General features: G+C 41.9%; 1 protein-coding gene across 1 annotated transcript in view; it reads right to left on the bottom strand.

Moving 5' to 3' along the window:
- Positions 1-12,492, bottom strand: part of LOC117548924 (secreted frizzled-related protein 1-like) — a 46,159-nt gene that overhangs the window by 13,298 nt on the left and 20,369 nt on the right. The window contains exon 2 of the mRNA XM_034220456.1: positions 10,219-10,299. Within this exon, the coding sequence (XP_034076347.1) occupies positions 10,219-10,299 (81 nt within the window). The remainder of the gene's footprint in view (positions 1-10,218; positions 10,300-12,492) is intronic.

Below are 12,492 nucleotides of genomic sequence, written 5' to 3'. Positions count from 1 at the left end.
TTACCAGCTGCAAACAACCGGTGTGTGAGGACCAAGAAGTACTCAGATGATTCAGGAGAGGAGCAGAACTACAGAGTGGAGAATATACTGGAAAGGTCCTGCAGCCAACATTGACTAAAGTCTGTTTACAATGCATCGATACTCTTACTTTTTACAAGAAAATACCAGCATTGACATTTCAATTGGGCAAAAGTAGCGATACTACGGTTTAAAAATACAAGTGAAGTCTTGCATTAGACATACTACTTAAGTATAAGTAGCAATACTACAGTGTGAAAATACTTTTCTAAAAGTAAAAGTCCTGCATTCAAACTATGACTTACTATCTTACTTTTAAAAGCATCAGTATACATTTAAAAAGAGCGAGAAGTACTCAGATATTTTACTAGAGTAAAAGTAGAAGTACTTAGATTGTGTACTTGAGTAAAAGTAGAAGTACTCAGATCTTGTACTTGAGTAAAAGTAGAAGTACTCAGATCTTGTACTTCAGTAAAAGTAGAAGTACTCGGATCTTGTACTTGAGTAAAAGTAGAAGAACTCAGATCTTGTACTTGAGTAAAAGTAGAAGTATTCAGATCTTGTACTTGAGTAAAAGTAGAAGTACTCAGATCTTGTACTTGAGTAAAAGTAGAAGAAATCAGATCTTGTACTTGAGTAAAAGTAGAAGTACTCAGATCTTGTACTTGAGTAAAAGTAGAAGAACTCAGATCTTGTACTAGAGTAAAAGTAGAAGTACTCAGGTCTTGAGTAAAAGTAGAAGTACTCAGATCTTGTACTTGAGTAAAAGTAGAAGTACTCAGATCTTGTACTTCAGTAAAAGTAGAAGTACTCAGATCTTGTACTTTAGTAAAAGTAGAAGTACTCAGATATTTTACTAGAGTAAAAGTAGAAGTACTTAGATTGTGTACTTGAGTAAAAGTAGAAGTACTCAGATCTTGTACTTTGTAAAAGTAGAAGTACTCAGATCTTGTACTTGAGTAAAAGTAGAAGAACTCAGATCTTGTACTTTAGTAAAAGTAGAAGTACTCAGATATTGTACTTGTAGTAAAAGTAGAAGTACCAGAGTTTAGGAATACTATGTTACAGTAAAACTCCTGCATTCAAAATGTTCCTCAAGTAAACGTAAAAAAGTGTTATCATCAAAATATATATATATAATATAGTTAAAGTACAAAATTAGTAAACCATTCAGCTCTGAACTGTAATAGAGTAGAAGTACACAGTAGCATAATATGTACATCTAAATTGTACTTAAGTATATTTAATTGGTTCTTTCTTCTTCACTAGAGAAATGGGCGTTCTGGATTATGAAGCTGCTTCTTGTTACATGATGTTGAAACACAAGAATCTTTCTCCTCCTGCCAGAACAACCTTGAGTCAGACGCCTTTATCAAGCCGCAGGAAAAAGCTTATCCGCTTGTGCAATTGTTGAGAAGTAATTATCCAATAACAGAAAGTATTATAACGAAAACTACATTACACCTCGGACGAGAACATTTCACAACTTCCAGTAAGAGAGGATTCAGTGGAAGAAACTCTACTTCACTGCCAGAGAGAGGACACTTTAAAGTAGAGACACTACATACTGATATACACCTGAACATCAGCAGGAGAGGACTCTTTAAAGTAGAGACACTACATACTGATACACCTGAACATCAGCAGGAGAGGACTCTTTAAAGAAGAGACACTACATACTGATATACACCTGAACATCAGCAGGAGAGGACTCTTTAAAGTAGAGACACTACATACTGATATACACCTGAACATCAGCAGGAGAGGACTCTTTAAAGTAGAGACACTACATACTGATATACACCTGAACATCAGCAGGAGAGGACTCTTTAAAGTAGAGGCACTACATACTGATATACACCTGAACATCAGCAGGAGAGGACTCTTTAAAGAGAGACACTACATACTGATATACACCTGAACATCAGCAGGAGAGGACTCTTTAAAGAAGAGACACTACATACTGATATACACCTGAACATCAGCAGGAGAGGACTCTTTAAAGAAGAGACACTACATACTGATATACACCTGAACATCAGCAGGAGAGGACTCTTTAAAGAAGAGACACTACATACTGATATACACCTGAACATCAGCAGGAGAGGACTCTTTAAAGAAGAGACACTACATACTGATATACACATGAACATCAGCAGGAGAGGACTCTTTAAAGTAGAGACACTACATACTGATATACACATGAACATCAGCAGGAGAGGACTCTTTAAAGTAGAGACACTACATACTGATATACACATGAACATCAGCAGGAGAGGACTCTTTAAAGTAGAGACACTACATACTGGTATACACCTGAACATCAGCAGGAGAGGACTCTTTAAAGTAGAGACACTACATACTGATATACACCTGAACATCAGCAGGAGAGGACTCTTTAAAGTAGAGACACTACATACTGATATACACCTGAACATCAGCAGGAGAGGACTCTTTAAAGTAGAGACACTACATACTGATATACACATGAACATCAGCAGGAGAGGACTCTTTAAAGTAGAGACACTACATACTGGTATACACCTGAACATCAGCAGGAGAGGACTCTTTAAAGTAGAGACACTACATACTGATATACACCTGAACATCAGCAGGAGAGGACTCTTTAAAGTAGAGACACTACATACTGATATACACCTGAACATCAGCAGGAGAGGACTCTTTAAAGTAGAGACACTACATACTGATATACACCTGAACATCAGCAGGAGAGGACTCTTTAAAGTAGAGACACTACATACTGATATACACCTGAACATCAGCAGGAGAGGACTCTTTAAAGTAGAGACACTACATACTGATATACACCTGAACATCTGCAGGAGAGGACTCTTTAAAGTAGAGACACTACATACTGATATACACCTGAACATCAGCAGGAGAGGACTCTTTAAAGTAGAGACACTACATACTGATATACACCTGAACATCAGCAGGAGAGGACTCTTTAAAGTAGAGACACTACATACTGATATACACCTGAACATCAGCAGGAGAGGACTCTTTAAAGTAGAGACACTACATACTGATATACACCTGAACATCAGCAGGAGAGGACTCTTTAAAGTAGAGACACTACATACTGATATACACCTGAACATCAGCAGGAGAGGACTCTTTAAAGTAGAGACACTACATACTGATATACACCTGAACATCAGCAGGAGAGGACTCTTTAAAGTAGAGACACTACATACTGATATACACCTGAACATCTGCAGGAGAGGACTCTTTAAAGTAGAGACACTACATACTGATATACACCTGAACATCAGCAGGAGAGGACTCTTTAAAGTAGAGACACTACATACTGATATACACCTGAACATCAGCAGGAGAGGACTCTTTAAAGTAGAGACACTACATACTGATATACACCTGATCATCAGCACGAGAGGACTCTTTAAAGTAGAGACACTACATACTGATATACACCTGAACATCAGCAGGAGAGGACTCTTTAAAGTAGAGACACTACATACTGATATACACCTGAACATCAGCAGGAGAGGACTCTTTAAAGTAGAGACACTACATACTGATATAAACCTGAACATCAGCAGGAGAGGACTCTTTAAAGTAGAGACACTACATACTGATATACACCTGAACATCAGGAGGAGAGGACTCTTTAAAGTAGAGACACTACATACTGATATACACCTGAACATCAGCAGGAGAGGACTCTTTAAAGTAGAGACACTACATACTGATATACACCTGAACATCAGCAGGAGAGGACTCTTTAAAGTAGATACACTACATACTGATATACACCTGCACATCAGCAGGAGAGGACTGTTTAAAGTAGATACACTACATACTGATATACACCTGAACATCAGCAGGAGAGGACTCTTTAAAGTAGAGACACTACATACTGATATACACCTGAACATCAGCAGGAGAGGACTCTTTAAAGTAGATACACTACATACTGATATACACCTGAACATCAGCAGGAGTGGACTCTTTAAAGTAGAGACACTACATACTGATATACACCTGAACATCAGCAGGAGAGGACTCTTTAAAGTGGAGACACTACATACTGATATACACCTGAACATCAGCAGGAGAGGACTCTTTAAAGTAGATACACTACATACTGATATACACCTGAACATCAGCAGGAGAGGACTCTTTAAAGTAGATACACTACATACTGATATACACCTGAACATCAGCAGGAGAGGACTCTTTAAAGTAGAGACACTACATACTGATATACACCTGAACATCAGCAGGAGAGGACTCTTTAAAGTAGATACACTACATACTGATATACACCTGAACATCAGTAGGAGAGGACTCTTTAAAGTAGATACACTACATACTGATATACACCTGAACATCAGCAGGAGAGGACTCTTTAAAGTAGAGACACTACATACTGATATACACCTGAACATCAGCAGGAGAGGACTCTTTAAAGTAGATACACTACATACTGATATACACCTGACCATCAGCAGGAGAGGACTCTTTAAAGTAGAGACACTACATACTGATATACACCTGAACATCAGCAGGAGAGGACTCTTTAAAGTAGAGACTCTACATACTGATATACACCTGAACATCAGCAGGAGAGGACTCTTTAAAGCAGAGACACTACATACTGATATACACCTGAACATCAGCAGGAGAGGACTCTTTAAAGTAGAGACACTACATACTGATATACACCTGAACATCAGCAGGAGAGGACTCTTTAAAGTAGAGACACTACATACTGATATACACATGAACATCAGCAGGAGAGGACTCTTTAAAGTAGAGACACTACATACTGATATACACCTGAACATCAGCAGGAGAGGACTCTTTAAAGTAGAGACACTACATACTGATACACACCTGAACATCAGCAGGAGAGGACTCTTTAAAGTAGAGACACTACATACTGATATACACCTGAACATCAGCAGGTGAGGACTCTTTAAAGTAGAGACACTACATACTGATATACACCTGAACATCAGCAGGAGAGGACTCTTTAAAGTAGAGACACTACATACTGATATACACCTGAACATCAGCAGGAGAGGACTCTTTAAAGTAGATACACTACATACTGATATACACCTGAACATCAGCAGGAGAGGACTCTTTAAAGTAGAGACACTACATACTGATATACACCTGAACATCAGCAGGAGAGGACTCTTTAAAGTAGATACACTACATACTGATATACACCTGAACATCAGCAGGTGAGGACTCTTTAATATTTGTTGATGGAGCTACAGAGCTGCTCTGACTTGAACTGACTATAAAGTATTATCGTGTATCGTCAGCGTATTGTTTACTCAAATAAAAGCAAAGTAAAAGTCCTGTTTTTATACTTAAGAAAATAAACGTACTTGTTATGCACAATGTAGTAAAAGTGGAATATTGGCCAGTGAATGCTGTTGAGTAGAAGTTTAAAGTAGTATATCATTAAAATATTCTTAGGTACAAGTACAAGTATCTCAGAGTAAATGTACTTCTTTACATTCCTCCACTGGATGAAACACATCCTGATTAAAGCGTGGGATATTTTCAGTTTCCTCTCGACAAGACGTTAAATCATAATCTGTCTTCAGCTGCTCTACATGTATCGTTTCTCCTCAGACCAAAGCCATTAAACACATCCTTCGTTTCGATGCTATCTCTTCATTGAGCATTAGTTGTTTTCCGGCTGCGGTAAACTCCCGCTGAAATCTCATGTGTGTTGCATACCAAAGAAAGCATTTTCCTCGGCTTGGTTCTGTCTGTGTTTCCTCACATGTCGGCTGGTTAAGGCGCTTATGACATGAAACCAAAACAACATCTGTTTTGCTCTGAGATGAAACAAACCCACAATGTGCCACTCCGGTTTCAGACTGAGTCCCGTCACCGCAGCGTAAACAGTGAGGCAATTCGTTAAACAAATATAACTCTAAACTCTTCCTGAGAAATACATCAGGCTCCAATGTGCATCTAGCAGCATGAGACCTGGGATTTAAGATGCCACACGTTTTGGTGGAAACATGAAAGCTGAATACATCTTACACACATCATCGTGCTCATATAGTTCTGGAAATGCAGCTCGGTTCATGTTTTTAATTGTACTCCAGACCTTCGTTTGTTCCTCAAGTTAAAGTTAATCAGCTGCCGCCATCAGATAAAGATCTTCCTCATGACCTGGTTTAGTGCTGTTGTTTTCAGAAGCAATCCCTAAATAATGTGTTGTTTGTCTGTATTCTACGGTGCAGATATAAAAACCCAAAGGTTCCACATGAAGAAACATCTTCAGCAACTTGACAGCACATGCAGCGTGGAGACCAGGGGACACTAAAGAGTGACGCACACAGCTGGGAGACCAGGGGACACTAAAGAGTGACGCACACAGCTGGAGACCAGGGGACACTAAAGAGTGACGCACACAGCTGGGAGACCAGGGGACACTAAAGAGTGACGCACACAGCTGGAGACCAGGGGACACTAAAGAGTGACGCACACAGCTGGGAGACCAGGGGACACTAAAGAGTGACGCACACAGCTGGGAGACCAGGGGACACTAAAGAGTGACGCACACAGCTGGAGACCAGGGGACACTAAAGAGTGACGCACACAGCTGGGAGACCAGGGGACACTAAAGAGTGACGCACACAGCTGGGAGACCAGGGGACACTAAAGAGTGACGCACACAGCTGGAGACCAGGGGACACTAAAGAGTGACGCACACAGCTGGGAGACCAGGGGACACTAAAGAGGGACGCACACAGCTGGAGACCAGGGGACACTAAAGAGTGACGCACACAGCTGGGAGACCAGGGGACACTAAAGAGTGACGCACACAGCTGGGAGACCAGGGGACACTAAAGAGTGACGCACACAGCTGGGAGACCAGGGGACACTAAAGAGTGACGCACACAGCTGGGAGACCAGGGGACACTAAAGAGTGACGCACACAGCTGGAGACCAGGGGACACTAAAGAGTGACGCACACAGCTGGGAGACCAGGGGACACTAAAGAGGGACGCACACAGCTGGAGACCAGGGGACACTAAAGAGTGACGCACACAGCTGGGAGACCAGGGGACACTAAAGAGTGACGCACACAGCTGGGAGACCAGGGGACACTAAAGAGTGACGCACACAGCTGGGAGACCAGGGGACACTAAAGAGTGACGCACACAGCTGGAGACCAGGGGACACTAAAGAGTGACGCACACAGCTGGGAGACCAGGGGACACTAAAGAGTGACGCACACAGCTGGGAGACCAGGGGACACTAAAGAGTGACGCACACAGCTGGAGACCAGGGGACCACTAAAGAGTGACGCACACAGCTGGGAGACCAGGGGACACTAAAGAGGGACGCACACAGCTGGAGACCAGGGGACACTAAAGAGTGACGCACACAGCTGGGAGACCAGGGGACACTAAAGAGTGACGCACACAGCTGGGAGACCAGGGGACACTAAAGAGTGACGCACACAGCTGGGAGACCAGGGGACACTAAAGAGTGACGCACACAGCTGGGAGACCAGGGGACACTAAAGAGTGACGCACACAGCTGGAGACCAGGGGACACTAAAGAGTGACGCACACAGCTGGGAGACCAGGGGACACTAAAGAGTGACGCACACAGCTGGGAGAGCAGGGGACACTAAAGAGTGATGCACACAGCTGGGAGACCAGGGGACACTAAAGAGGGACGCACACAGCTGGAGACCAGGGGACACTAAAGAGTGACGCACACAGCTGGGAGACCAGGGGACACTAAAGAGTGACGCACACAGCTGGGAGACCAGGGGACACTAAAGAGTGACGCACACAGCTGGGACAGCTTGGTGACGCTCAGGATCATAAAGCTGAACAACTGTCTCTGTTCAGAGTCAGTCGTCTCATAACTAAGTGTTTGTCAGAATATCTGAGAGGACCAGGTTAGCTACGTTAGCTAGCTAGCTCACAGCAGATCTGCAGCGACATCAGAAGGAGTCATGTGACCACACTGTTAAAATAAGACCATGAAGCATTTTAGGTAAGTTTCCAACAGCAGAGACAGTTGGCAGAGTTTCGTAACTGTAAGTATTGGTTTCTGGAAAGATACTCGAGAACTTCTCGTTTCTGAAGACACTGATGCTAATGTGCGTATACAAAAGGTTAGCTACGTTAGCTAGCTGTATCTTATTTTGCAGCAACAGAGCAAACAGACAGCAGAACAAACATCCTTACACACACTCTTTAACTCCCCTATTATTATTATTAAAAACCGTATTTCATTTTGTCTTAATGTACATTATTTAATTTCACATTCTGTTCTTGTTCATATCATATTCTATTCACATATAGACTTCTTGCACTATTTTTTATTTGTATTTTTGTATTTTATTATGTTGCATTGTGGGAGGAGCTCGGGTCAGAAGAAGCTGCTGAGCATCGGATGAGAACACCTTTGAATCTTGACCACGGTGCGTCTGACCAGGAGAGAGAACCTCACGTTAACCTTTGAGCTTTGGAAACCTGAGCAGAAACAGTATGAAGTCCAGTGTGCAATAGAGAACCGCAGTGACGCGTCCTAAAGCCAGGAAGTGAGTCAGCATTTCTCCACTTCCTGTTCCCTGGTCTCAGAGCCAATGGGATCTCTCCATAGGGTTTGGGAAAGTATCTGAACTAAGGTCTGTGGTTGAGACACATTGAAGAGACGGATCACGTTTTGTTCTAGGACATTAAATCATCAGCAGTGACCCCACTGTGATTTCTGAAGAGTTGACGTGTCTGAGAAACGATGGTTGTTACCAAGTGGCTGAATAGGACTACAGAAGTTGTCCAGGCCGTTGTACGTCATTACGCCGAACACGTGAACACTCCTCTGAGTTAGTTTCTGTTCTGCTTGAAAGCAAGTCCCTGCCTCCTGCAGACTGTTCAAACAAACGCTTCAACTCGTTCCATCTAGAATCTGTGTGTTTGAATCTGGATCTGAAGTTGGCGTGACGTTGAAGCAGCGACCCTGCTGTAGCTCCTTTATAGCATAACGTTAGCATTTAGCTTCTGGAGATTAGATTTATGATTAGAACATTATGAAAGTAGACGTGTGGAGATGATCCGGCTGAACAAAACGTGATCCGTCTCTTTAATGTGTCTCAACCACAGACCTGATTTCCAGCTAATTTCCAAAATCCTATGGAGAGATTGCATTGCGTTTTTGTTGAAGGAACCGGAAGGAGTTTACCTCCGGGTTTTAGGGCGCGTCACTGCGGCACTCTATGTGGATCCGTGTATACTTGGATCAGGATGTAAGGGCTGAAAGATAGAGACCGACTCATCTCATGCTGTTCCTCTGATTTCACGCTGTGATGCACGTCAGCGCGGAGCACAGTGTGTGTTTTGCACAGTGTGTGTTTTGCAGTGTGTGTTTTGCAGTGTGTGTTTTGCAGTGTGTGTGTTTTGCACAGTGTGTGTTTTGCAGTGTGTGTTTTGCAGTGTGTGTTTTGCACAGTGTGTGTTTTGCACAGTGTGTGTTTTGCAGTGTGTGTTTTGCAGTGTGGTGTTTTGCAGTGTGTGTTTGCACGTGTTGCAGTGTGTGTTTGCAGTGTGTGTTTTGCACAGTGTGTGTTTTGCAGTGTGTGTTTTGCACAGTGTGTGTTTTGCACAGTGTGTGTTTTGCACAGTGTGTGTTTTGCACAGTGTGTGTTTTGCACAGTGTGTGTTTTGCACAGTGTGTGTTTTGCACAGTGTGTGTTTTGCAGTGTGTGTTTTGCAGTGTGTGTTTTGCACAGTGTGTGTTTTGCACAGTGTGTGTTTTGCAGTGTGTGTTTTGCACAGTGTGTGTTTTGCAGTGTGTGTTTTGCACAGTGTGTGTTTTGCACAGTGTGTGTTTTGCACAGTGTGTGTTTTGCACAGTGTGTGTTTTGCACAGTGTGTGTTTTGCACAGTGTGTGTTTTGCAGTGTGTGTTTTGCACAGTGTGTGTTTTGCACAGTGTGTGTTTTGCAGTGTGTGTTTTGCACAGTGTGTGTTTTGCACAGTGTGTGTTTTGCAGTGTGTGTTTTGCAGTGTGTGTTTTGCAGTGTGTGTTTTGCAGTGTGTGTTTTGCAGTGTGTGTTTTGCACAGTGTGTGTTTTGCACAGTGTGTGTTTTGCAGTGTGTGTTTTGCACAGTGTGTGTTTTGCAGTGTGTGTTTTGCACAGTGTGTTTTGGACTCTTACCGAACTCGCTGGCGCACATATGTTCCAACATGGCGTCCGACTTCATCTCGTTGTCACATGGAGGGCAGATCGAAGAGAAGCCTGAGAGGAGACATGGAGGGTTACAGTCAGTGGGGAAGACGAGGATACATCCGTCCAATCGACTGCAGTTATTCACGTGGACTTTGGATCAGAATCAGAACACTTGATTTATTCTGGGTGGGAAATTAGTTTTTTTGACAGTTGCTCTATTTTAGAATTAAATAAATAACAAGATAAAATAAAAGGCAAAATCAAAATGTGCATGAAACAAATAATAGAGAATAGGAAATAAATCTATATTAACATCAGAAAGAAAAGTGTGAATTTGTAAAATAATATATAATATAAAATACAAATATTAATACAAACACAAGAAGTAAAATAAAGGACGAATACAGCAATTGGAGTAGTATAAATAAAATAAGTAAGAAATTGCAATAAGAACACTTAAATAGATTTAAAGTAAACAGAAAACAGACAATGTGAAATAAAATATTTATATATTTCATTTTCAAGTATTTTCTGGACACCCATGCTTGATTTATTTTGTATTTTGTTATTCGTCCATTCAAGAATATTTAGGGTTTGGGGGACGCCAGCTGATACAGACATAGTGGCAGTGGCTCAGTCAGTAGGGACTGGGAGCCGTAGGGTCGCCGGTTCAAGTCCCCGACCAGACCAAAAGATGGAGTGTGGACTGCTACTTAGAGAGGTCCCAGTTCACCTCCTTGGCCCTGCCGTGGTGCCCTTGAGCAAGGCACCGGACACCTCCCTTCCCCCCCACTCCCATTGCTCCCCGGGCACTGTACAATAGCTGCCTTAATGTGTGCATGTGTGACCACCTTTCGATATAATATGAGTTTTGCACAGTTGGATAATTGCACAAATGTGGATTTAAACTCATTTTTTAATGAAAGTGTGCTTCCTGCAGATGTGCTGAGTGACGGTGTCTCGCTCTGATGACATCACTCAGGAATGTCTGCAGTTTGTATTAACCAGCTGTAACGGAGAGATCCTTTAACACAGCGCTCAGAAAGGACATTTCAATAAAACTCGTATACACCTCACAAAAAGCACTGCCAACGTGCATGGGAATCACATTCAAAGGAATGCTCTGACATTCCCAGATAAAAAACAAATACATCGTAATATTATTATAACAGACCTCCTGAAGACAACGTGTGTGTTTGCCAGAGAGTCATTCACTCGATTATCTGCTGATATTTAACTGACAACATTTTTCAAATGATCACTCCGTGCCAAACAGCTGACTCTACTTGAGGAGGAGGAGGAGGAGGAGGAGGAGGAGGAGGAGAGGAGAGGAGGAGGAGGAGGAGGAGGAGGAGGAGGAGGAGGAGGAGGAGGAGGAGGAGGAGATTCAGAAACTTTGGTTCTTAAAACAGATAAAGTAATTATCGTAGGTGACTTTAATATTCATGTTGACGATGATAAAAATAGCCTTACTGTTGCATTTAACTCTATATTAGATTATGTTGGTTTCTGTCAGAGTGTAAATAACCCAACCCACTGCTATAATCACACTCTCGACCTTGTTCTGACTTATGGTATTGAAATTGAGCAAACTATTAGTCCGAACCGCATAATCCTGCTTTATCCGACCATTTCTTTAGTAACTTTGAAGTACTGTTACGAGACTACAAAGCATTAGTCAAAAGGCTCCTGCAGCAGAAAACCTATCTGTTAGTGCTATAGCCAAATTTAAGGAAGAGATTCCACCAATACTTAACTCGATAGCATGTCTGCATGTAGGGGAGGAAACTTATACAAAATGTACACCACCCCAAATTGATCATGTTGTTGATGGTGCTACAGATGCGCTGCGAATAAAATTAGACTCTGTTGCTCCTTTGAAAAAGAAGAAAATAAAACAACATAGATTAGCTCCATGGCATAATGCCGAAACCCGCAAAATAAAGCAAAAGTCGAGACAACTTGAAAGGATATGGCGTTCCACTTCTAATATTACACTAGATAGTAAACTAGAATGCTTTTCAGCCATAAACCTTGAACAATTAAATTCAATGATTCTCTCTTCTAAACCATCAAAGTGTATGTTAGACCCAATTCCAACTAAGCTGTTGAAGGAAGTTTTTCCATTAATTAGCACTTATTTATTAAATATTATGAATATGTCTTTATTATCAGGCTATGTTCCACAATCATTCAAAGTAGCAGTGATAAAACCGCTTCTTAAAAAGCATAACCTCGATCCAGAGGTTTTAGCCAACTATA

This window comes from Gymnodraco acuticeps, unplaced genomic scaffold (genome assembly GCF_902827175.1).
Source record: "Gymnodraco acuticeps unplaced genomic scaffold, fGymAcu1.1, whole genome shotgun sequence".
Lineage (NCBI taxonomy): Eukaryota > Metazoa > Chordata > Actinopteri > Perciformes > Bathydraconidae > Gymnodraco > Gymnodraco acuticeps.
Note: the sequence above shows the minus strand (reverse complement) of the source record. Positions and strands in the feature narration are given on the sequence as shown.